Below are 24,087 nucleotides of genomic sequence, written 5' to 3' on the forward strand. Positions count from 1 at the left end.
GGTCTAAAATTGGTATATATATGCTGCCCAATTTTGGTGAATAAATGCTGTCCAATTTTGTATATACATGCTGTCAAATTTTGTGTATAAGTGCTGTCCAAATTGCTACATATATGCTGCCCAATTTTGGTGAATAAATGCTGTCCAATTTTGTATATACATGCTGTCCAATTTTGTGTATAAGTGCTGTCCAAATTGCTACATATATGCTGCCCAATTTTGGTGAATAAATGCTGTCCAATTTTGTATATACATGCTGTCCAATTTTGTGTATAAGTGCTGTCCAAATTGCTACATATATGCTGCCCAATTTTGGTGAATAAATGCTGTCCAATTTTGTATATACATGCTGTCCAATTTTGTGTATAAGTGATGTCCAAATTGGTATATATATGCTGCCCAATTTTGGTGAATAAATGCTGTCCAATTTTGTATATACATGCTGTCCAATTTTGTGTATAAGTGCTGTCCAAATTGGTATATATGCTGCCCAATTTTGGTGAATAAATACTGTCCAATTTTGTATATACATGCTGTCAAATTTTGTGTATAAGTGCTGTCCAAACTGGTATATATATGCTGCCCAATTTTGGTGAATAAATGCTGTCCAATTTTGTATATACATGCTGTCCAATTTTGTGTATAAGTGCTGTCCAAATTGGTATATATGCTGCCCAATTTTGGTGAATAAATACTGTCCAATTTTGTATATACATGCTGTCCAATTTTGTGTATAAGTGCTGTCCAAATTGGTATATATATGCTGCCCAATTTTGGTGAATAAATGCTGTCCAATTTTGTATATACATGCTGTCAAATTTTGTGTATAAGTGCTGTCCAAATTGGTATATACATGCTGTTCAATTGCTGATGTATAAGAGCTGTCCAAACAGGGTAGTTTACCTATGTTTGTAATATGCAGTATAGTTAGAAAATCGAAATGAAATAAATGCTTGGATAAATGTTTGATTTATGATATTAAATTTTGATTAGGTAAATGATAATGATATGGATGAACTGTTGAAACATGGTTAGTATATGAAATTTAATTAAAGATGCATGTTTGATTTTAAATGGTTATGTGATAATAAATATATATATATATATATGTCTATATATAGAATGAAATTTTGTAGTTGAGTGAAAAAAAAAATTTTTGAGTCAGGTTTTGATCGGTAATGCCTCGTAACTCTAATCCGACGACGGACACGGATCGGGGTGTTACAGAAAATCTGAGAGTTCTCTCAGTCTCTCTTGGTCTCTCTCAGCCCACCCCTTGGTTGGCCATGGTCAGCGCCACTGCGCCGCCGTGGCCGGTGGCCGGCGTTGCGCAAAAGGGTGTTTATAACCCCCGTTTTAAAATAGGTTCGATGGCCAAGCCTTTTTAACCTAAAAAATCGAAGGAAGAGGACTCTCGACCCCTTTTGGATCCAGTCCCGACGACGGAGATGAGTCCTCTGACGGTGCGATCACGAGGCGCCTCCGATGAGCCTCTTTTTCCTTTTTTATTTTTAATATTTTCGTGTGTAAAAAAATAAAAATACCAAACGAAAATATATTCAAACAAGTATTTAAAACGAAAATAAAAAGTAGAGAATCACCTCTGAAGTATTGCTTTTTTGTTTTTTATTTTCTAATGTTCGTAAAAAAAATACAAAGATGAGATTTAGGCTTTTATAGCCGGATACAACTTTTAGTTTCTAATATTTGTCTATTTGCTATTTACTGCTACTGTTGCTCGCATACTTCTCTTTCGTTGCATTCAATTTTTTTGCAGGTGTCAGACGAGCGTGATAGTGGCGTGCGACGGTGGCAGCGCGCGTGAGCAGGCTGGCGGCACCGACATGGCATGCAGCTAGGGTTTCTGTCCGTCTTTTTTTGGCGGGAAATTAGTTTAGGTTTTGGGCCATTTGGGCTTTAGGGTTTTAATTTATTTGGGCTGTAATTGGGTTTGTAATTTAGGCTGGTAATTTGGACTTTTTTTATTTTTTTGGGTTTTATTTTTGTTTATTTTTAGGTTTGGGCCCGGGCAAATTGGTCCTATTACATTATGCATTTCTTGCAGCTACTTTTCTTTATCAATCAGATGCCAACTTTCATCTTAAATAATGATTCCCCGTATCCTTGTTTGAAACTCTATTCTAGAAAAAAGTTAGAACTCAAGTCTAGACCTTGTATCTTTTTAGAGTATGCTTTAAATCAAGTTGCTTACAAGTGGTTTGATCCGTCCACAAATAAAATTTATATTTCTCATTATGTTGATTTTGTAGAGAATATTTTTTCATATACAAATTTTGATCTTCATTCTACTCGTCCTTTTAAAGAGTCTTTTCATGAGTGTGTTTCTCACTATATTCTTTCTATAACATCCACTTCTTCAGTTTTATCTTAGGTGTAATATCCGATTTTGGCCTGGGTAAAAGGGCCCAAATTACAAACAGGCCTACAAGGGCCCAAATCAAAACAAAAAAGATAGAGGCCCAGCGTTTCCAGCACAAGGGAAACCCTATGCAGTTTTCCACATTCGCGCCGCAGCCGAAGTCCCCCCACGAGCCACATCCCCGATCGTACCTGCACAACAAGGAAAGAAGCAAGGTAGATATGGCAAGAAAATCTCGAAATCAAAACAAGCAGATATTGGAAGATTTCTTTCTATTTTATTTCTTTTCTTCTTGTTTCACGATTGCTATAAAAGCGATCTTAAAACACTGTAATAAGGGGCCCGAAAAAATCAATAAAAAGCTATTATTTCTACAGCATACAAAGTACCAGAAAAGTGAATATCGATCAAGAGATCAAAGGTTAATACTGTTTCGAGCAACCTTTTTTTTATTTTTTAGTATTATTATAAATAAATAATAATAATAAGAAAGAAATCACCTGTCTTTCAACTCCGATGCAGCGTTGAAGCGTTTGAGAGAGCCACGCGGAGGATCGGTGGTCGAAAACCGAAGGGTTTCCTCGGCGTTTTTGAGGTTTTCGCCGATATTCTGAAAAATCCAAGCCCAGATTTGGGTTTAGGGGGCTTCGAGGAGTCAAATAAGGGATTTCCCCTTTTTCGGCCACCGCAGACGGCGGTGCCGGAGCCGGATCGGCGGTCGATGCGGAGGCCGATGACTGACTGATGACCGAGCCCTGGCCGGAGGACAAGGAAGGGGAGAGCATTTTTGAAACCTTTTTGAAGTTTAAAAAAAAAAAAAAGGAATGAAAAATGAAAATTTTTAACTAAATTTTGGCTTATATAGCCTACTGAAAGTGGCACCGTTTGGAAGGGTGGGATCCGCGTGTCGACCCGACCCGGACCCAGGATCCGCGTGTTTTTATGCGGAGGGGTAAATTGCGCTTTTAGCCCCTCCGCCTTTTAATATCTTTACAATTAAGTTTTTTTATTTTTAAATTTACCCTTTTATTCATTTTAAAATTCAATTCGATCCTGATTGAACGACGCCGTTTAGGGAAGTAGGGAAAATTTCCCTTCCGGTCCCTCCATGTAATATATGCGTTCAATTTGGTCCTTCAGTCTCCATTTATTTGCAGATTTACCTCAGAATTTTTATTTACAGTTTAATTTAGTCATTCTTTTATATTTCTTAAAATTAATTAATTAATAATGTAATTTATATATACGCATATATATTTTTGTAATCTACATGCGTGTATATTTCTTTTATATATATGCATATATATATATATTTATATTCTAGAATATTCTATATATATATATGTGCACGTATTTAGCCATGTTTTATTTATTTTCAAAAATACTTAAATACATATTCCTATTTCTAACGCATATTCTATAATTTATATATATATATATATATTGTTTTCATAAATACATTATATATTTTGTTATTTAAATTCTATAAACCAAATTTTATATGTAAATCCATATTTTCAATATACGTATACACACTTTATTTTTATATTTATTTGTATTTTATTTACCTTCTAAAGGATGTTATTTATTATTATTTATTTTTGTTCATTTATTCGATATTTTGTATGTCATCATTTTCAAATTTTGCTTATTTACTGTTTACATTGTTTCTATGTCATTGTAATATTTATTATTGCATTGTATATTTAATGTAGCATCACATCATTTTTTACTCGATTTCAAACTTTTCAAAATTGAGATAATGCTTGTATTTAGGATTTTCAAGGAAATTGAGCCCTAAAGTATTGGGTTCCGATTTTCTTCGTTAAATCTAACAATCGAGCATTTCTCTTTAATCAAAATAATAATAAGAACTCATTATTGTGAATTCAACATGCTGTGTCCTAACGTATTGGATGTGATGCATTGATTTCTCGAAATGAAGATTTTTTCTAAAAAATAATAAAGGAAATATTCTGAGTTTGGGATTTTGGAGGAATTGTGCCCTAACGTATTGGGCCGCGATTTCTTAAATCTTGAATAAATGATATTCTTTTAAATTTTTATTACATGAGTATTTTGGCCTAATTCATTTTTGAGGAAATTAGAATGTCGTGCCCTAACGCATTGGGTGTGGCATTTTCTTTCTCTGAAATGATAAGGGTCTTAATACGTAACGTTTTTAAGTTTTTGCTAAGGATTATATTTTTCAAATTTTCGACATTAAGACATTAATTAATTAACTAGGTACCAATTTTGGGCGTTATGAGGGTGCTAATCATTCCTCATACGTAATCAACTCCCGGACCCGTTTTTTTAAAATTCGTAGACCAAAGTCATTTTTAGGTGACCCAATCACACCTTAATAAAAGATTGGTGGCGACTCCAAATTTTCATCGACACCTAATTTTTGTGTTTTTTCCAAAAATAAAAATGGTTTCGACATGAGGTATCTCATGCACAACAATTTGATGGGCTTTCAGCTACTAATGCTTCTTTTGGTACAATATCTTCATCAAATGACTTGGATAATCATCAAGTTTCAGTTTCAGGTGCACAATCCCCTACATTATATATTGTGCTTTAAGATAATTTACTGAGCCTTCATTTGACACTTCCATGTCTCTACCACCAAATTCACCTCCATCAATGTCACCAAAACGATCCTTAGCACAACCTTTTCATCCCATGATTACCCAAGCAAAGAACAAAATTAGAAAACCCATATCTCTTCTTTTCCTTAACACCATCAAGCCCCATCCTACACCACTTAACTTGATCCTCAAATCAATTCCATAAACCCGCAACCCAAACCAAGAGAAGTGGAACTACGAATAGTTACTGAAGCATTGAAAAGTGAGAAATAGCGTCTTGTTATGGTTGAGGAGATTAATGCATTCAAATCTCAAGGTACTTAGTCTCTTGTTCCTCGACAGATGTCTAATAATATTGTTGGTTCTAAATGATTTTTCAGGATCAAATATAATTCCAATCATACAGACAATAAATACAAGGCTTAACTTTTTGCTTAAGGGTTTAGTCAATGTCCTAGCATTGACTATATTAAAACTGATGCTCCGACGACTAAACATACAATTGTAAGAACTATTCTTCTTTAGAAATTTCTAATGATTGGTCCCTTTGTCAATTAGATGCTAATAATGCGTTCTTGCATAAGACCTTAACTAAAGATGTTTATATGTAACCTAAGGATTTTGTTGATAAAGAACACTCTACTCATTTTTACAAATTTCATAAGTCACTTTATGGTTTTAAACAAGCTACTCATGCTTTGTATTTAGAATTATGAGATTATCTCATATCATTAAAGTTTGCTGTTGTTACCTCTGATAGTTATCTCTTTATTTATTCAGCAAATGTTGTGACTATCTATGTGGTTCTTTATGTTGATGTCTTGATTGTTATGGGTAATAATTCTGATGCCTTAAATTAGTTTGTCATTACTCTTAGTCATCGATTTTCTATTAAGGATATTGGTGAGCTTCATTATTTTCTTAGAGTACAAGTTTCAAGACATAAAGATGGTTTATTTCTGTCTCAACTTAAATATATATTGAAGATATTATTAAGTCAATATGCAAGGAGCCAATCTTGTTACAACACCTTTAGCCACTAATAATAATTTATGTCTTGAAGATAGTGCTCATCTTGATAATCTTTAAGAGTATCGTACAATTCTTGGTTGTCTTCAATATCTTAAACTTATAAGACCGGACATTGCTTTCGCTGTGCATAAATTGGCTCAATTTTCTCACCGACCAATGTAAAAAACCATTGGGAAGTGGTTAAAAGAACCATCCGGTATCTTTGTGGTACTCTAGACCATGGTTTGTTTCTTCACCCATCTTCTTCTTTAGATCTCCATGCATCTTCAGATGTTGATTGAACAGGTAATAAGGATGATCGCACTTCTACTAGTGAAAACATTGTTTTTCTAGCTCTAAAAAGCAATGTTCTGTTGCTCGATCTTCGACAGAAGCTGAGTATAGTTCTTTAACATCCACTGCAGCTGAGTTGTGTTGGATTCAAAATCTACTTCAGAAACTCTATATTTTCTACTCTTCTCGACCAGTTATCTATTGTGATAATCTGGGGGTTACTTGATCTGTTTGCAAATCCCAAGTTTTATTCTCAAATGAAACATATTGGAGTCAGATAATCATTTTGTGCAAACCTTGGTCCAACAACAGAAGTACTCATCTTTCTACTAGGCAACAACTAGCTGACTCGCTTACCAAAGCAGTTCCACATTATAATTTTGAACAATTGAGAGTCAATATTGGTGTATCTGAAAAATCACAATCTTTTATCTGTTTCACTTAGGCCTCCTTTGGATCCCAATTTAGTATCAGTACAGTGCGTTTTTTACTGATTTCTGTGCAACCGCAGCACAAAACCTTCTTTGAATGGCCAACTTCCAGTGTAGTGGAAGGGAGTAGATCGCGCCACACCCCAAAATTTCCAGTGCTCCATTTATGCCCAATATTTCCACTGCTCCATTTATGTCCAATTGAAAATTGAAAATTACAAACGCAACTTACATGCTTTTTTGTCCCTTTTCATTTATTAATAAATTGAATAAAGAAAAGTAAAAAAAACTTTAATGGAAAAAATAGAAAACGTTGATGGCTAAAGAAAAAAAATATTTTATTATAAATTTATATTTTAATATTTTATTAAATAAATTAATAAATTCACATATTTTAATAATTTTAAAAAATTAAAATAATTTTAAAAAAATTCTATTATATATCAATTCTAATCTGATGTCCTTAATAGTCATTTTTTATTCTCACCTTACTGTTACAGCTGCATTTGAATCCAAATATACACTTCACCATTGTTTCTAATATCACTGCTACAGTATCTAATCTCACCGCAACCGCTGTTTTTAACCTCACCGGAGATAAACACACCGCCCATCTAAACTAAGCCTTAATTTTGTTTTTATTTTTTATTTTTATCTCTTACTATTTTGATTTGGTTAGAATAAGATTGTCTAACTTTTCTATTTTGAAATATCTAATATCATTGCAATACTAATAATATCTGATGAGTTTGTTCTCATTCATTATCTAAACGTTAAATATATAAAAAAGACGAAACTTCAAATACTATATAAGCATTTGAATGATAAACGACGCCACATTAAAAAAATTATGGCCATTAAAAGCGTTGCTTCGAAATTTTAAAAAGATTGTGCAACCCTTGTACCCTGAGTCTAAAAAAACTTCACTTTGACTAGGGGTAATTACTATACCCATTCACATTCATCAGGGTACAAATGTTTGATGGAAAATGCACATTGCAACACCATTAAAAATAATTATCTCATCTGATCCTAACTTCTCAAACTTACTAACCCCTGAAAACCATACTCACTAAACCTCAATAAAGTTATATCCCACCAGCATTCTGAATAGGGCTCGCACCAAGTCTTTCCCATCTCTAAATCTTTTGAAAATAAATTTCCCTTTTAAAAGGAAGGGGCAAGAAAAGACGAGAGCGAAATTCTACTCTAGCATCTCTTCAACTTTTTTCGGCAACCAGACCAAGCAACTTTACACCCCTATATATTATGAATCACTCTAAAAATAAGAAACTCTTTACATTTTACATAGTGTAAATTCTCGTTGTAATGTTTAAGATCTTAATGTTATAAAAAAATCAAAGTTTGATGTTATAAAACTCTCCAACGTATTTCCATTCATTCACACTAATTTAAAAAGAAAACAAATATAGGGTTTACAAAATAGGTGTCAAACTCGAGACAAACTTGTTTTGGTATAAAAAAGTTACACGACCTAAAACCGACGATGACATGAAGCAATAAAATTTAATTATTAAATCCAGGTTCAATGTCAACATTTTTAGTCCTTGCTTTTACTGGCCGGCCATCTCTTTCGGTGGCTTAACAATCAGGACTGGACATTTTGCGTAGTGTGCACAATAGTCACTTACACTTCCCAAGAATGCTCTGCAATCACCACAACAAAGCCACAAACATTTGTCGCTCAAATTAATTTTTCATAAGGGATGACAAAGACAACTTCATGGGTGCAGAGGAAAAGCAATTAAAATGCAAGTATGATTAAAAAGACCTTTGAATCCTGCCAAGGCCACGGTTGCCAACAATAAGGAGGTCAACTTTCATTTCCTCGCTAATTTCACATAACTTATCCTTAGGGTTTCCTTCAAGAATCAGAGTTTCTGCTTTCATCTGCAGCAATTAATACCATTTTCAGTTTTCAATATTATATAGAAAAGATAAATAATTAAAAGCTTGAATTGAATGACTAAGCTGTGTAGGAACATTGTTGATCTATTCTACGAGAACGTACGCATACCGACCTTGTTGTCACACATCTCTAGAGCACGGGAGAGTATACGAGCTGAAATTTGTTCTTGAGATTTCCTTACAGAATCCACCAGCGCAGTTGATGGATAAGCTGCATGCATCCATGCTTTATTAGTTAACTATTAGAAACAGATAAGTTCTTGATTGGACATTAATTAATTATTAAGTGGTGAAGAAATTATGTGTGTATAAGAAAGAAAGAAGAGAACCTGCGACTCCTGGTCCAGCAGGGAAGGCAGAAGGGCCGACCCCATAGTGCTTGGATGGTTGGTGTACATGAACCAGGGTTAGCAAATTACGTTCCCCACCAGCAGCACTGTTGATCGGCCCATTGAAAAGGTTATTCACCGTCCATTGGAGAGCATACAAACTCTCATCACTCTCATCAATACCCACTATAACTCTCATTTTCTTCAAAATCCTTTACAAAATTATGAACCAACTACAATTTTTTTCTTATTATTTATATATGTATATATGCCATTGGATGTGGTGTTTGAATCTTGATTGCACACTTGGAAACATGGGAGACGTGGAAGTTTAGGATGATGTTTACGAAAAGAGCTGGCTTCATTTAGTTGGAGCCAAAATCGCCAGTTTTGGGCTGGATGCAACATGCCGATCGGGGTGATTGTCTTGTCAGAGAAACAGCAGCCTAGCTTGTCTTGTCCTTAAGGGGTGGTCAATCAAATTTTTGATTACCCTCCCACTGCCCTACTAATCTGACCGCTTTCCTTTTGCGGCACCGATTCATAAATAACATATGTTCTGTAATTGCAAGTGTCGTAACGTACGGCAGACGGATTTTTGACTGCCACATACAAAACCTTAAATTAAGAAACAGCACCTTTTCTTATCTCTAGGCGGTAACTTATTAATCCTATACTATACTATATTAATTTTAAGTCAATTAAAATAACACTTGAAAGAGTAAAATGTAAAAATGGAGACACGAATTGTTTACTCTTTTTTACATACACGAGGTTTTTTATAAGAGTAATCATTATAAAAGATAATGATTTTATAAATTTTTATTAATAATTATTTAATTAAAATTAGATTAACAATCAAACCGAAAGTTGTCGCAATATCTATTAATATAACAAACCTATTTTATTTTATCGACTCTCAAATCCCAGAGGAACAGAAGAATCTTGGGCTCCATGATCAATAGGGTCATGTCTACCACTTCACCAAAGAGAGTGTCCCAAATCAAATGGAAGGCAATTATGAATGAACTGAAATTTTAAAAAATGGATCTAGTTTTTATAATTAAGTTTTATCATTTTAATTTACAAATTTTAATAATAGTGTATAATTAAGATATTTAAAACTCTTAATTCAAGATAAAAATCTAATGGTTTAAAAGATTTGATTAAGTTCATTTTCTAATAAAAATAAATTTAATTGTTGTACTCAACTTCAAGTTCAATTATCCATACTTTTGCTATAATTCAAATTAAGTTTTTTCAGTACTGATTAAAAAAAACTCGAGACTCGTGAACTAAATGAGTCATGAATTAGTTCATTTTCATTTGATAATTCGAGTTCAATTCAACAATTTTGAATGTTTCTGAATTGAACGCAAAGCTAGATGTTTCGTTTCTAGATGGTGTAATCATTTTGATGTTGCAGAAAAGGTAGATTAGCCTTTTGGTGGTGTCTACTTTGATCCAGTTTAGAGTATGGTAAACCGGTATAGTTCATGCGCCCATCAGGTTGGTTCTAGCTCACAGCACTCGATAAGAAATCCGCCCATCAATGGTCTCCACAATAAGATGATTCATGCGCACCAATAGCAGCAAGTAAGCTCGCCCTTTAGGCCCTGTATGCACCAATCAGAACTTGTCAACTCAGGTTTTAGATGTTAACCATTAACATGCTATGTTTGAGGTTTAGACAAAATGAACTGGCCATCTCTGGTTGAGGATATATTCGGATTGCAAATAATTAATCTAGGACATGCTTTGTTCTAACTTCTAACAACACAACTTGCCAGTGCAATAAGTGTTCCCCGATTAAACCAATGGAATATACTGATTATGTGGCTTCTAACTTTACATTTTTCTTGAAATATCTGTATCTGGCACATGCATCCAATGCATATTCGAATATGGGTATAAGTATATAATCCTCCCAAGACACGTATCTGGACATGATCCTCTTAAGACCCATCTAAGTATATGAAAATCTTGAAAAAGAAAATATATCATGCCAGACAGAAATCCATGTTCAATGTTACACCTAAAGCCGTAGGAATATAAGAAAATATAATCAAACTACAGACAAATAGTAGGATGCGGTGCATTACCTAAGCCCAGGGCTTCAATTTCATCTTGGTAGAAGTAATTATAACCTTTTGTTTTCTCTTTCTTGTTCAAACTTGAGTTGATCTTCTCCACAGCTGCAAGCAGATCCTGAAAGCCCCCCCCCCCCCAAAAAAAAAGTAAAAATAAAAATGAAGAAAGCATTTTGTATTAGATGATTATCATCCAAGAAGGCAGTGGTTATGCTTTCTTTAAAGAGAATTCGCAATTAAAAGAAAAAAAAACCAAGAATTCTGTGTTCAGCATATTTCATGTTATTAGCACCTATAAAGAGAAAGCTTTAAATCAGTTAATACCGCCATTCTAATGCCTTAGCTAAACCAGGTCAGGTTCACTGTTCACATACAAGAAGGAAACAATCTAAGCATCATACCAGGGACATGGCTCCATACATTCAGTTATAACCCAAAAGAAACAGAATTGTGCATTACTATGCAAATTGATTTTTGTTCTCAGCCCTGTCCCTCACCCCATAATACATTTGAATAGCACAATGTCAAGAAGCAATTGTTTCAATTCAACAACAGGTTGTAATTTGGTTTTTTTACTATCTTAATTCTGCTTTTACAATTTTCAAAATTTTTATCATGTCCTATTTAATGTGCAAAGAGTTCTTTGAAAACCTTCTCGCCAGTGTGGCTCAACCATAAGAGCACAACTCTAGCATAGCATTTTATGTTTAAAACATTAGTTAGAATAGAATCCTCAAAAACCAAAAGCATGAGCTGCATACCTCCCACGATGCTAAACTAGTCATATACGAAGGAAGACTTTCATAACCATCCTCGGATACTTGTAATATTGGCCTCTTAACTTCAACTTGATTTGGGTCCTTTTCCCCTTCTGCTATGTATCATGGTGTAAAATAAATAACACTGATTAGAGACTTCCATTGTTAGTCATAGACCCAATAATGGATTGTCAAGGGCAACTTAAAAGTGAACAAAAAGTCAGTAATCTCTACCTTTAGTTACTTCTATGGAGTCCGTAGCAGGCTTATTTGTAACCTTGATGTTGTTTGCTTTATCTCCATTATACCTGCAATTTTAGGTTCAGAGTTAGTTCTAAAGGAAAGAAAAAAAAGACCAGCAAAAGAGAGAGTGGCTTTTATACGATATAAAGAACTTTCAAGACTCCAAAAACTTACATATTTTCTCCAAAGGATAAATCAGAGTCATCAACCTTTTGATTAGCTGTGGAGACAAAGATGGCAATATAGAAGCTCATTCATCATCTAAAATGGTAATTAACTTTAAACCCCTTTCGAAAGGGTAAAAATCCAATCCATCTTCTATAGATTGAAACTGGGTTTTTAACTCTAAACCCCTCAAAAAAGTGTGAAAAATCAGTTCATCTTCCATAGACATAATAAAAAGTAATGGTTCAAACACTGCAATGAAAGGGGAAAACTAGGAAAGAGAAAAGTAAGTAAATTTTGCAAACCTTGAGATGCTAAAGTGGCAAGACAAACATCAGAGAGCCCGAAATTCTTTAGACTCATTGATTCATCAAGACTACAACAAATAACATCAAGGGAAAACACTGATTCCATTTTCATCAGTTCGTAATAATAAAGATTTTGCTAACCAGTGTGCAGTTAATAATAACAGTTCTAGATAACACGTAATAATTCAAGGATACAGTAAAGGATCCTCATCCAAGCTCTTAATTGCTGAATTTGTGACGGAGAAACATCTGTCATTTGAATCCAAAACCTCTTCTTCCTCTTCCTCATTTTCAATTTCAACTTCTAATTAAAATTAAAAAGTTAAAAAGTTGCAAATGATTTTCTTAAAGGAAAGTAAACAAAAATGTTCGTACGGGGGAGATAACCGAGAGGCTTGAGGTGATCTTCGAGATGGAGAAGATGAGTTTGGTTATTGTTGAAGATTTGATAACAGTGACCTAAGAGTTCCTCGAAGGAAACGGTGCCGAAGGACATGGAATCGAGAAGGTTGAGGTCGGCAGTGGCGGTTGAAACGCGGCGGTTTAGGCATTGGACGAACGTCGATGAAGCCGAATCTGAGTCCCGAAAAGTATTATCAAAATAAAAAAAGAACAATTTCGTTAATAGAAGGGGGGAAAAGTACTTCAGAAAAAAAAAAAAAGAGGGGTAAGTGGGTAACCAAGAGGGATGGGGCGGCGGTCGATGGATTGCTTAAGAGCGTCGCAGCTGCTTTGAAGGTGATTGCAGAATGAGCCGAGGCTTTTACTCAAATTTGTTATCAAATCTTCCATTTTCTTTTGAGATTGTCCCTCCCTGTGTTTTGAAGGTGACCGTAGAAAAGCCGAGGCTTTTACTCAGTTTTGGATTTAACTTAAAGCGCCAAGCACCCCATTTTCTTTTTTCAAATATTATTTGTCTATGCAAAACCGTTTCTTTCACTTTGGTCCTCGTTATTTTTTTTTTTGTCGTTCCTAATGTTATCAAACGATCACCGGTTCAACTTTTTGGACTGTAAACAATCGACTAAATATCTATCCAATCATTAATTATCATGGATTAGATGATGATATATTCAGTCTCCAACTATGGTTCTACGAGTTCACAAGTTTGTTGCTGTCCGCTAATCTAGTTGAAGAACCGAATTTTCGATATGAAATCTTCCGAAACCAAAATTTATTTATATTTATATTTGTTTTCAGAATCCAATAATGGTGTTATATGTACCATAAGCTGCAAAAAGCAATCCACACAAGAAAACGAAAACATCCAAGGCTTTCTGCCACAAACTCAAAGATGAACCTAACAATGTGAGGTGAAACGAGACTGGCAAAACAAAAGAGATCAATGCACATACACTACTCCCCACAAGCGACACAAAAACACCAAATCCCGGAACGAATGACGCCAACACTGCCAACACAATTACCAGAACTGCTCTGCCCATGTATATTCCCAACTTCTCTAATCTCGTTATCGAATCTTCAGCATCATTGTTGCGAAGCTTCTCAAACCAAATGTTCTTCTTCAACTTCCCTTCCACTATTTCACTAACTGGATGGACCATGATTGGGAATGTAAATGCTAACCCCAGGCACAAGCCAATCTGTTCCAAAGCACCACAAGTTCTGTATTATGAAATTGCAGCACCAAATAACGGGTTTGATTCAAAGCTCAGTTTTGGCACATAACCTTTAACACTCAAAAGAATATGTAGTCTAAATGTTATGCTATGTGTAAGATATTTGTTTAGCAGTAGATATGCAGTGATGGCACAATCCTTAAGGTGAATAAAATCTAAAACTCCATATGGTTTTTCGTTTTCGTTTTCGTTTGTTTTTTTTCAGTTCTCTGCTTTCTGCCTAGTCAGTCAATGGCTATAAAGATGATCTACTAAACCTTTTTTTTTTTTTAATATTATATCCTCTAGAATGAGATAATTGCATGCAAAAGACACCCGTAGTACAAATTCCAATGCCAGCAGCAACTAAAAACAATGGGGACAATGACAAAGAAGACAGATAAGCAGGGCAGATCATTATGTATGGCAACAGATGATAAGAACTACTTAAATGATTTTTGAAGATGGCCCCAAGGAATAAATTAAGCTTCTTGAATTGATGGTGGGGGCACGATAGAGCCTTTTACATTATAATGAAGTAACTGAGTATGAATACTTCAGGTATATTAGTTTAAACTTTGTGCCTAAAAACTAGATGTATGGTTAAAGATATCTTCAAATGTACCTGGACTGCAATGGCTGTCCAATCCTTGGGAAGATTCAGTGTTATGATATCTTTTGTTTCGTCACCATAAGCCATGTATCCAAAAATCCCAAACAAAATATACACAAGTGCGATCCATGTAAAAGACATCGCCAAAACCTTAGGAAATTTTCTCCTCTCTCTCATGGATTGTTCAAGGGCCAGTGTCATTCCGAACCCCTCGAAACAGTACACTGCCATCCCTCCTGCAAATGGCAACCCTCCCAAGTTATCAGTGAAGGCTTTCCTATCTCTAAATGAAAATTTTCCCCCAATAGCCTGTTGTAAGTCTTCTTTAACAACAAACGCCATCGCCCACAGATTGCTTACATCGGCGAAAATGCTGAAGGGTGCAAAAGCCGAGAGGGATCCGATCCATGACAATGCTATTTCAATAGGGACTAACAGGAATATGTAAGATGCAATTGTGAGGCCATGAAGTTTGAAAAGTGATGCAAGGTTTTGGCCAATAAATACCAAGTATGCCACGGATCCTCCACAGTGGGAGATGAATATGAGAAATTCTGTCAGGTATCGGCCTGGTTTTCCCATGCATCTGCAACCCAAATCACCATATGTTGTTGTTTCCTTTAATTCTTCTTCTGATGCTAATTTCTCCCTGCACTGAATCTGTGGATCAAAGTTAAAAGGCAATTTTTCAATTCAGAAAAAAGGAGGTCAACTATTGGTTAGGATTCTATATGAATCATGGCTGATTACGTTCAGGGTTCTATGCAAAGTCAGTTTTGAAACATATATAATATCAGTATCTCTAAAGTGAAAAAAACAAAACAGTATTAAGGAAAGAAAGAAATGAGTTGATACTAACAAGAAGAAGCATGCAGTAGAAAGTAGCCAAGCCAGTAATGACAACACCGATTGATCCAGCAAGCCAACCGGCGACTCGGAAAGCAAAAGGAAGGCCTAAAACGCCGGTTCCAACTATTGAAACTATAATGTTCCCGATGGTTTGAAGTTTAGATGCAGTTCCTTGTGTTGATGACGACGGTGATGGGTTGATCAAAGGGATTGTATCACATTTCTTCTCCCCCATTCTTTGTTCTTTGAATCTCTGTAGTTTGAAAGCGATTGCCTGGCTTCTATTGGGCTGTTTTCAGGATTCCTGGCAAAGACAAAAAGGTTAACACGGTTCAATGCCCAACCAGTCCCGTAGCACACTAGGGAGATCTAAGGCCACTCTGGCATGAACTGTTCAATGCCACGTTGCTGTTCTGAAGTTGCAAAGGACTTGCAGTTTCATATTGGCGATGTAACGATGAGATTCTTTTATGAATGGCTAATGAGACAAAAGTGGGTTTAGATCTATGACTTGAGGAATGTTAGTACCTTAAGATAAACAGATAGGCTAACTTTGTCAACAAAATCCATGATAGGATTTTGATTTTTTTTTTTTTGAAACTGATACACAGATTTTGATCAAACCGATTATGAAGGGAGGATATGAAAAGAAGGAAATTCAAAGAAAAAAAAGGTGATCTCTATTATATATATTCATTTTTTGCTGTAAGGTTTCCTAGTTAGGTATAAACGGGCATAATATCATGGTAGTAAGTACTCTGTCGGATACATATTATTTCAGTCCTCTATATCGATTTTATTTATTTGTACCTACCGTTTAATTTTTTAATTACATTTAAAATTAAATATAATTATTAGATTAACTTATTAAAATTAATCTATTTTTCAAATTTTCGTACCTACAATATAATGCTCTTGTCACAAATTGAGAAATTTGTTGGCCACTATTTAATTTTAAAACTTATATTGACATGTAAATATATTTAAATGAACCTAATTGAGATATATTTTCTTGTATATATAATATATAATTTGTTAATAAACCAAAATTAGACTATAAATATGTGTACAATTATTTATAAACTCGAAAAACATCAATATTGATACCAAAACAAAATGATACTTTTATCAGTATGGTACTGATTTCCTTACTTCATACATTCAAATATGTTATTTAGAAAATAGAAAAAAATTCTGAAAACCCTTCTCTTATAGTATTTTCTAATATAAAATTATTAAAATCTATGTTATTCTTGGAAAAATTTCTCTTATCATAAATATTAGAGTTGTGTGATCCGAATCTTTATTAAAATAAAATACAGTGATAAAACTAAGGGATCTGTGTAGGGCCTAAGGCCAAGGGCCGAAAAATAACATAGATGTTTTTTTAAAAAGCATGATGATTACTACACGATTGACTAAAAAGTTGGATAGTACCGTTAGTGTATCAGACGACATGGATGACACTGTAACATATATCCCATCTTGTAAAAAATTTGTCACCCATCCCATTTTTATAATTAATTAATTTTTAATATTATTTTTATAAAAAACCGTTTCTAAAATTATTTTAAAAAATTATTTTCAGTTTAAAAAACACAACTATAAATTAGATCTGAAATACCAAAAAAATATTTTATATTTAAAAAACAAACATTAGAGTGAAGCAATACAAACCTACACTTTCAGCTCCTTTTCAGAAGTGTTTCTCAAAAGCACTTCTGAAAAGTTAAAAATTTCAGCCAAAAATAGTTTGTTCTTTACAGCTTTTCTTTCAAAAGTGCTTTTGGAGTCAGAATTGCTTTTTTTAAGCAATGAAGAACTGGCCCTAATTCCAACAACCACTCCAGATTGTGAAATGGCCACTTCGGACTTATTTTGTACACTTGCAATGATGATAGTCCAAGCCACATTTTTAAAAGTTAAAACTTTTTATTCGACGAATTGTTGTATTTTAAAAGATTTAAATATAAGAGAAATGTTTGTTATCTTTTAAAATTTAAAATTAAATTTTTATGGTTCAGTTTTGGGATATTAATTTTTGTATTCTTTTTATTTAAAATTTTATTAATTTAATTTTTATTCTTTAAAATTATATATTTTTAAAATTAAAATTAACTCTTTTATTTTAAATAATTTTTCAAATTTGAATGTTTTAATTTTAATAAATTGGATGTGCCAAATTGCACATATTTTAATTGGTGCCATATCTCAATCAGTTTCCTTTTAAATGATTTGATAATTTAAATATTAAAGTGTGATAAAAAATTAGATAGCAAAATAAGAAAAATATATTTTTTAACAATCTTATTATACATTTTTTTATCATATTTACTTTTTTTTGACAGAAAAGTTCTGGTGAATTCGATTTTTTAATGGTTTAAATTATTGTTTGATTTTAAGATTTTCAATCAATTTAAATTTAACTGTGGAAAATACATAATTTTTAACGGAAATTTGAATTTTATCAAAGTTACGCAACTATGTTATTCTTCTCTTGATGTACTGTTTTTGGGTTTTGGATCTCTAATTTGATTGGTTCGTTTTCTATTTTTTGTTTAAATTCTGGGTTTATGGGGTTTTTAGAAAAATATTCCTGGGTTTTAAAAGAAAGATCCTGGCTTTTCTTGTTTATGGATGTCCTTATCTGATCTTGATTAGGTTAATTGAGTTAATTCTTGATATCTTCTATATTTGTTTTAACCAAAAATTAAAAATTATATAAATTTTAGTTAGTTTAAAAAAAAAATTCTATTAACAATTAAGATTTTATAAAAGGATCAGTTAATTTGATTAATGATAACTCAGGTCAGTTAACTTGGCTAATCAAGCTAAAAAGAGATATTAAATGTTATTAAAATTTGATTTTCCTTCCATCCAAACGAAATAACATTTAAAAGGTATGATTCTCAGGCTATATTAATAAGTGTAGCCCTTTCCAGTGTGATTCACTTGGGATTTTTCTCCCCCTCACAAATTTTGAGTAGGTTGGAAGATTTCTCTCAGAAAAAGAAAAAAAAAACCATGGAAAATGTCAAGGATACAATAGCAAACCTACCTAAAGATGATGGCTGGAACGCTGGGTATCCACTCTACCAATACCAAGGCTTTTGGTGCAGCCCTAACTTCATAGAAGATATAATATTGTCCCAAGAAGGCTTCAAAGCTGAACCAACTGATATCTTTGTGTGCAGTGCCCCCAAAAGTGGCACCACTTGGCTCAAGGCTCTCACCTTTGCCATCGTTACTCGAACCCGCTACGACACTTCCACCAGTCCTTTGCTCAGCAAGGTCTCTCACGACTGCATTCCCACGTTATCCAATTCCGGCAAGAAGCTAGATATCTGCGAGCCTGGACTTCCTCTAATTAGCACCCACACACCCTACCATGCCTTGCCAAAGTCTGTCCTCAACTCTGACTGCAAAGTTGTTTATATTTGTAGGGAGCCAAAGGATGCATTCGTTTCACTGTATCATTTTCTAGCCAAGCGAGCTCCCAACAAAGAATCACCTTTCCCTGGAGAAGGCTTTCGATCTTTTCTGTGAAGGCAAGTCTTTCTATGGACCCTATTTGGACCATGTTTTAGGGTTTTGGAAAGCAAGTCAGGAGAAACCACACAAGGTTCTGTTCCTCAAATATGAAGAAATGATGAAAGACACGGAGCCATATGTGAAGAAATTGGCAGAGTTCATGGGGTACCGGCCTATTTCACGGGAGGAAGGAGAAGCGGGAGCAGTGCAGGAAATAGTGAGGCTATGTAGTTTTGAGAATCCGAGCAACTTGGATGTAAACAAGACGGGGGTAAAGCAACAAAGAAAGGCCAAAGTTGAAAACAATTTCTACTTCAGGAAAGGCAAGGTTGGGGATTGGAAGAATTATCTAACAACTGAGATGGAGGAGCGTTTAGACAAGCTCATGGACCAAACTTTTGCTGGAACTGGTAATTAGAGTTAGGGCATCGGGTTAAGTCTGATTATAGCTTGCTTGCTGTTAGTTAATAAAGTTGAAGATTCCAATCTTCTTGAAATATGTGTTGTGTTTGTTTGCTTGCTTGCTCCATTTCCAACGTATTGTTGAAAATGAGAAGTTAGTTCCTTGTTTGGAACCAATCTGTGATTTTCAAGGCTGAATCAAATCTACTTTCTACTTATTACTACAAGCCAAACATGGCATTTTTTTTTTATGATATGTGAATAGTAAGAAGCTGGCTAACAATATTGGAAAGCCAGAAGCACCTATGAATTCTGATTAAATGCTCTTTATTATCGCACCTTTTTTTTCCATTTAATCTTATCATCCACACGCTTTTTTACATTTGTTTTTATGGTATTTTTTAAAATATAAAATAATATATCATGAGCAGAAAAAATCTGATTTTAAAAATATCTAGAGAAATATTGATTTTTAGAGAGAAAAGAAAACATGTCTATGGCACGTTTTCTAACTTTTCAACATATCAACTTTTGTATCAGATGATTAAATATTAGTGATTTTGTCTTTAAGCACCGAGTTTGACTCCCTCTCCTAATCATATTTTTATTTTTATTTTATGTTATTTTAAGCTTTGTTTTTATTTTTAATTACTAATTTTATTACATTAAATTTTTTAGTTAGGTTTGATTTCCTTTTAAGCATATTTCTATTTTTTATTCTACATCGTTTCAAGCTTTTTTAATCAATAAATCTATTGTCTTCAAGTTTTTTTATATTTTAATTAATCTTTTAATTAATAACTCTTTTATTTATAAAATAAAATAGTTATTTCCAAATATAATTATTTATGTAAATATAATTTTATGTCTGTAATATTTATTTTTTCAATCCATATCATGAGTGTAGTGAATTTTAGTATATTATATATTTTTGTATGTGTATTTAAAATATTTCACATTTAAACTTTATGATATTTGATATAATTAATTGAAATATTTCACATATAAAAATGTTTGAAATATCATACCTGTAATAGGCCCAATTTGCCCGGGCCCAAAAGCACAAACACAGATAAACCAAATAAAAAAAAACAATAAGTAGTCCATTTTACATGTCCATTTACAGACTTTAGGCCCAATACAAACTAACCCAATGTATAGCCTAACACCAGCCAAATTCTACCCTGACCCAATACAAAAGACCCAAGTCACCTAACCCTAATCCAAAACTCTAGCCCAGCCTAAAACCCAACTCAGCCCCAAACACCGAAAACCCTAACAGCAGCAGGAGCCTCCTGCGCCGCTGCCACGCACACCTCTCCCCATGCGTGTGGTGCCACGTCCGCTGCCTCCATACGCTAGCTGGCCTCCGTACCTGCAGGAGACGAACAAACAAGCAGAAAAGTAGACCACAACGGCAAAAGGAGCAGCAATTGACAGAAATAGGGGCAGTAAATATAAAAATTGTAAAAAAAATTATTTCTTTGTCTCTATTCGGCTATAAAAAAGGGGCCAATTGAATTTTGTAAGGGGGACGCATATTGAAATACAAAAGAAATTCAAAGAAAAAAGGGGAATACTCGTAAGGTAATTCAAAATCCTCTCTTCGCCTTTCTCTGTTTTTCTTTAGTTCTATTATTCATTTTTAGTGTAGAAATAAAAAAGAATAAGACTAGAAAGTGAGGAGTTCACCTGGAGGCCAGATCTTTGTTCTCTTCGTCGTAATCGGGGTCGAACGGAGGTTTGGAGTTGATGAACGACGATTCGGCGAGCAGCGCAAAGGGGAGAGTTTAGGTTTAGTTTTTAAGTGAGGGTGTTAGATTTTTTAGGTTTATTTAGGTTTTAAACACGGGACTAAAACGTCGTCGTTGGATGCTAGCGTAATAGCTTCAAAACGGCGTCGTTTGGTGACTAGATCCAGGCGGTGACCCGATCCGGGGTGGGATCTGCGCATACTGGGCTAATTGGTCTATTTGCTAAATAGGTCCTTGTGTGTTTACTGAAATTGCGTTTTAATTTTTTTAATTGTTTGTAATTTGTACGGCATATTTGATATCGTTTTCATTTAGATCCAAGCTTAAACGGTGTCGTTCGGTGCCGAGACCCGCGCAATGACCCGACTCGAGGGTAGGATCCGCGTACATGGGTTCTTCGGTTTATTTACGCAATAAGTCCTTTTTTTTCTTGTGTTGTTTCAATCTGATTTTGTTTATTTTTTTTAATTTGTACCGCACATCTGGCTTCGATTTCATTTTGATCCATTTTTAGACGGTGCCGTTTGCAATGCTCGATTGTAATTATTTTATTGCTCGCGTTTAATTGCTAGTTTAGTCCTTCAATGTTGAAACAGATTCCGATTTAATACAAATTTAGATTTCTTTTTAAATTCAACATCTTTAATTATAATTAACCCTACTTTAATATTATTTGTAATATTTAATTTTAATAGTATTTAAATTTTATTATTATAGTTTAAAATGTAATAAACCATTACTTTTCGTTTGTATTTTATATATATATACCAATACTTCGAATCAATCGTATATTAGTTTCATTTTTTTACATTATTATTTTAATTTTATTTAAAATTCGTTGATTATTATTTTCAATTTCAAAATGCCTTTTATGTTTAATTTTGATTTCGAAAGTTGTTTAAATAAATCAATTCTTATATTCATTGTTTTTAGCATTATTTTAATATTAGATAGATATTGTTCTCAAACTTATTATTAATACAAATTTTATAATAATAATAATACATTTATTAAATTGTTATCAATACGTTTTAAATTTATCAATATTATTTAAAAATACATATAATTTAAATTAGATTATTTTTAGTATATATACGTATATAGAGTATGTCATTAACTTCAGATTAGCCTTCTTACATAATTTTGTACATGAATGTTTTATTTCTTAAACTTTATTTATTTTATCCGTTTTATGGGTTGTTAAATTATTAATATGGATGTTTGCATGATATAATTGAGGTCAATATTTGTATTTGCCTATTATTTGTTTAATCGTTTCTAATTTAGGTTTAAATGGTTATTTATCTTTTACCTTACATGTATCATTATTCAATCATACCCCATTTGTAAGAGTCGAATTTTATTAAAGCACCATAATCATTTTATTTCATAGTCCTAAAAAGGAGCTTGGTATTCATAGGTTCTCAGAGAGAATCGTGCCCTAACTTACTGGGTTTCAATTCTTCTCGATGAATTTAGATAATTAAGTGCCCATTTTATTAAAACCTGCATGCAATTATTGAATAAAGTTCCTGAGCTTTCCAAATGTTTGATCCTAACTTATTGGATACGACATTTCGGTTTCGAAATAAAGGCAATGCCGGCTGTTTAAGAATTTTGAGAGATCAAACCCTAACTTACTGGGTTCAAATTTCTCGATTGACTTAAATAATCAAATCTCCTTTTTAAATTACATGGTTTTTCTAAAAAAGAACAAATTATATTTCAGAGATTGAATTGTTACACCCTAACTCACTGAGTGTGGCAATTTATCTCTGCAAAACAAGTATATCTTACTGCTCAACTGGGTTTATTCAAATTTGAAATTTAAAAGGATTGTATTTTTAAAATCTTTTCAAAATTACGACATTAAGACATCAAACAATTAATTCGGTACCGATTTTGGGCGTCACGAGGGTGCTAACCCTTCCTCGTGAGTAACCGACTCCCGAACCTGTTTTCTCAAATCTCGCATACCTAAAATTTATTTTTAATGGTGAACCGATCACACCTTAATAAAAGATCGGTGGCGACTCCCATTTTATTTTCAAAGTCAATCCCCGTTGTTTCTTTTAAAACAAAAGGTGGTTTCGACAATACCCACAATGTAGATGAAAAAACAAAGATATTTGAAATATATTATATATAAAAATAATAATGATATTTGAAATAATTATTTGATTTTATAATATTAGAAATCACCGTACCCACAATATAGATGGAGAATTTGACATATATATATTATATATAAAGAAAAATATATTAAAAATTAGTTGATGTTTTAAAAATAAAATATATTTAATATAATGATAAGTATCAATTTTATCAAAATATATTTTATTATATAATTTGTAATAATTATTTGATTTTATAAATAAAAAATTATTAATTAAGAATATGAATAAAAATTTAAAACTTGAAAACAATATATTTATTCATTAAAAATAAAAAATATAAATGAGTTTAAAGTAGGAATCAAACCTAGACTTAAAGATAAAATCACTATTATTTAACCATCTAACCAGAGTAACTAATGCGTTAAAAACAATAATTAAAAATAAAAACAAAGCTTGAAACAACGTGAAATAAAAATACAAATGTGAGAAGGAGAGGATTCAAACTCGCAACTCAATGACAAAACCATTAGCATTTAAACATTTGACCAAAGGAGTTGATATGTCAAAAAATTCAAAAAGCGTGTTTTGTAAGATACGCTTTCAATTGAGGTGGCTGAATGGCCCTGTAGGACGCGTTTTCATATTTTCTCTCTAAAATCAACATATTTCC

The 24,087-nt window shown here is 33.2% G+C and overlaps 4 protein-coding genes, 1 long non-coding RNA gene and 1 pseudogene across 7 annotated transcripts; 1 reads left to right on the forward strand and 5 right to left on the reverse strand.

Annotated features, from left to right (window-relative positions):
* Positions 1-2,284: 2,284 nt before the first annotated feature.
* Positions 2,285-3,175, reverse strand: LOC105797937 (uncharacterized). The gene is made up of 2 exons (XM_012627803.2): positions 2,881-3,175; positions 2,285-2,571 (listed from the first exon to the last, which is right to left on the reverse strand). Exons 1-2 carry the CDS (start codon positions 3,163-3,165, stop codon positions 2,389-2,391), a joined length of 468 nt encoding a protein of 155 aa, XP_012483257.1. The 5' UTR covers positions 3,166-3,175; the 3' UTR covers positions 2,285-2,388.
* A 4,859-nt stretch (positions 3,176-8,034) lies between these two features.
* Positions 8,035-9,187, reverse strand: LOC105797938 (uncharacterized). Its single transcript, XM_012627805.2, has 4 exons — positions 8,969-9,187; positions 8,753-8,850; positions 8,503-8,621; positions 8,035-8,378 (listed from the first exon to the last, which is right to left on the reverse strand). Exons 1-4 carry the CDS (start codon positions 9,165-9,167, stop codon positions 8,285-8,287), a joined length of 510 nt encoding a protein of 169 aa, XP_012483259.1. The 5' UTR covers positions 9,168-9,187; the 3' UTR covers positions 8,035-8,284.
* Positions 9,188-10,268: 1,081 nt separating this feature from the next.
* LOC105799591 (uncharacterized) lies at positions 10,269-13,460 on the reverse strand. Of its 3 annotated transcripts, none has more exons than XM_012630234.2 (9): positions 13,213-13,460; positions 12,908-13,108; positions 12,728-12,833; positions 12,530-12,600; positions 12,234-12,279; positions 12,051-12,124; positions 11,820-11,932; positions 11,071-11,176; positions 10,269-10,584 (listed from the first exon to the last, which is right to left on the reverse strand). In XM_012630234.2, the coding sequence occupies exons 1-9, from the start codon at positions 13,322-13,324 to the stop codon at positions 10,490-10,492; spliced, it is 924 nt and encodes a 307-aa protein (XP_012485688.1). In that variant the 5' UTR covers positions 13,325-13,460; the 3' UTR covers positions 10,269-10,489. The 3 variants fall into 3 exon arrangements, with proteins under 3 accessions (XP_012485688.1, XP_012485685.1, XP_012485686.1); XM_012630231.2 differs by having other exon boundaries at positions 12,728-12,836; positions 13,213-13,454; XM_012630232.2 differs by having other exon boundaries at positions 11,820-11,929; positions 12,728-12,836; positions 13,213-13,433.
* Positions 13,461-13,675: 215 nt separating this feature from the next.
* Positions 13,676-18,814, reverse strand: LOC105799590 (amino acid transporter ANT1). The gene is made up of 4 exons (XM_012630229.2): positions 18,672-18,814; positions 15,624-15,917; positions 14,777-15,424; positions 13,676-14,136 (listed from the first exon to the last, which is right to left on the reverse strand). Exons 2-4 carry the CDS (start codon positions 15,846-15,848, stop codon positions 13,729-13,731), a joined length of 1,281 nt encoding a protein of 426 aa, XP_012485683.1. The 5' UTR covers positions 15,849-15,917; positions 18,672-18,814; the 3' UTR covers positions 13,676-13,728.
* LOC105799592 (flavonol sulfotransferase-like) lies at positions 17,988-19,773 on the forward strand (annotated as a pseudogene).
* Positions 19,774-20,549: 776 nt separating this feature from the next.
* LOC105799593 (uncharacterized) lies at positions 20,550-21,491 on the reverse strand. Its single transcript, XR_001135618.2, has 2 exons — positions 21,239-21,491; positions 20,550-20,921 (listed from the first exon to the last, which is right to left on the reverse strand). It is a non-coding gene; the product is annotated as an uncharacterized LOC105799593 (long non-coding RNA).
* Between the last annotated feature and the right edge of the window lie 2,596 nt (positions 21,492-24,087).

Source organism: Gossypium raimondii, chromosome 9 (assembly GCF_025698545.1).
Source record: "Gossypium raimondii isolate GPD5lz chromosome 9, ASM2569854v1, whole genome shotgun sequence".
Taxonomy (NCBI): domain Eukaryota; kingdom Viridiplantae; phylum Streptophyta; class Magnoliopsida; order Malvales; family Malvaceae; genus Gossypium; species Gossypium raimondii.

What these genes read in the sequence shown, in the direction of transcription:
- LOC105799590 (XM_012630229.2), bottom strand. Translation starts at nt 15,848, where the DNA reads ATGGGGGAGAAGAAATGTGATACAATCCCTTTGATCAACCCATCACCG. An exon ending in TCTACTGCATGCTTCTTCTT is followed by an intron (nt 15,425 to 15,623) that starts GTTAGTATCAAC and finishes TTTGATCCACAG; the next exon opens with ATTCAGTGCAGGGAGAAATT. An exon ending in GGACAGCCATTGCAGTCCAG is followed by an intron (nt 14,137 to 14,776) that starts GTACATTTGAAG and finishes GCTTTGGAACAG; the next exon opens with ATTGGCTTGTGCCTGGGGTT.
- LOC105797938 (XM_012627805.2), bottom strand. Translation starts at nt 9,167, where the DNA reads ATGAGAGTTATAGTGGGTATTGATGAGAGTGATGAGAGTTTGTATGCT. An exon ending in TGCTGGACCAGGAGTCGCAG is followed by an intron (nt 8,851 to 8,968) that starts GTTCTCTTCTTT and finishes GGATGCATGCAG; the next exon opens with CTTATCCATCAACTGCGCTG. An exon ending in TAGAGATGTGTGACAACAAG is followed by an intron (nt 8,622 to 8,752) that starts GTCGGTATGCGT and finishes TAATTGCTGCAG; the next exon opens with ATGAAAGCAGAAACTCTGAT.
- LOC105799591 (XM_012630231.2), bottom strand. Translation starts at nt 13,324, where the DNA reads ATGGAAGATTTGATAACAAATTTGAGTAAAAGCCTCGGCTCATTCTGC. An exon ending in CCGCCGCCCCATCCCTCTTG is followed by an intron (nt 13,109 to 13,212) that starts GTTACCCACTTA and finishes TTCGGGACTCAG; the next exon opens with ATTCGGCTTCATCGACGTTC. An exon ending in AATTGAAGCCCTGGGCTTAG is followed by an intron (nt 10,585 to 11,070) that starts GTAATGCACCGC and finishes TGGTGCATACAG; the next exon opens with GGCCTAAAGGGCGAGCTTAC.
- LOC105797937 (XM_012627803.2), bottom strand. Translation starts at nt 3,165, where the DNA reads ATGCTCTCCCCTTCCTTGTCCTCCGGCCAGGGCTCGGTCATCAGTCAG. An exon ending in GCATCGGAGTTGAAAGACAG is followed by an intron (nt 2,572 to 2,880) that starts GTGATTTCTTTC and finishes CTTGTTGTGCAG; the next exon opens with GTACGATCGGGGATGTGGCT.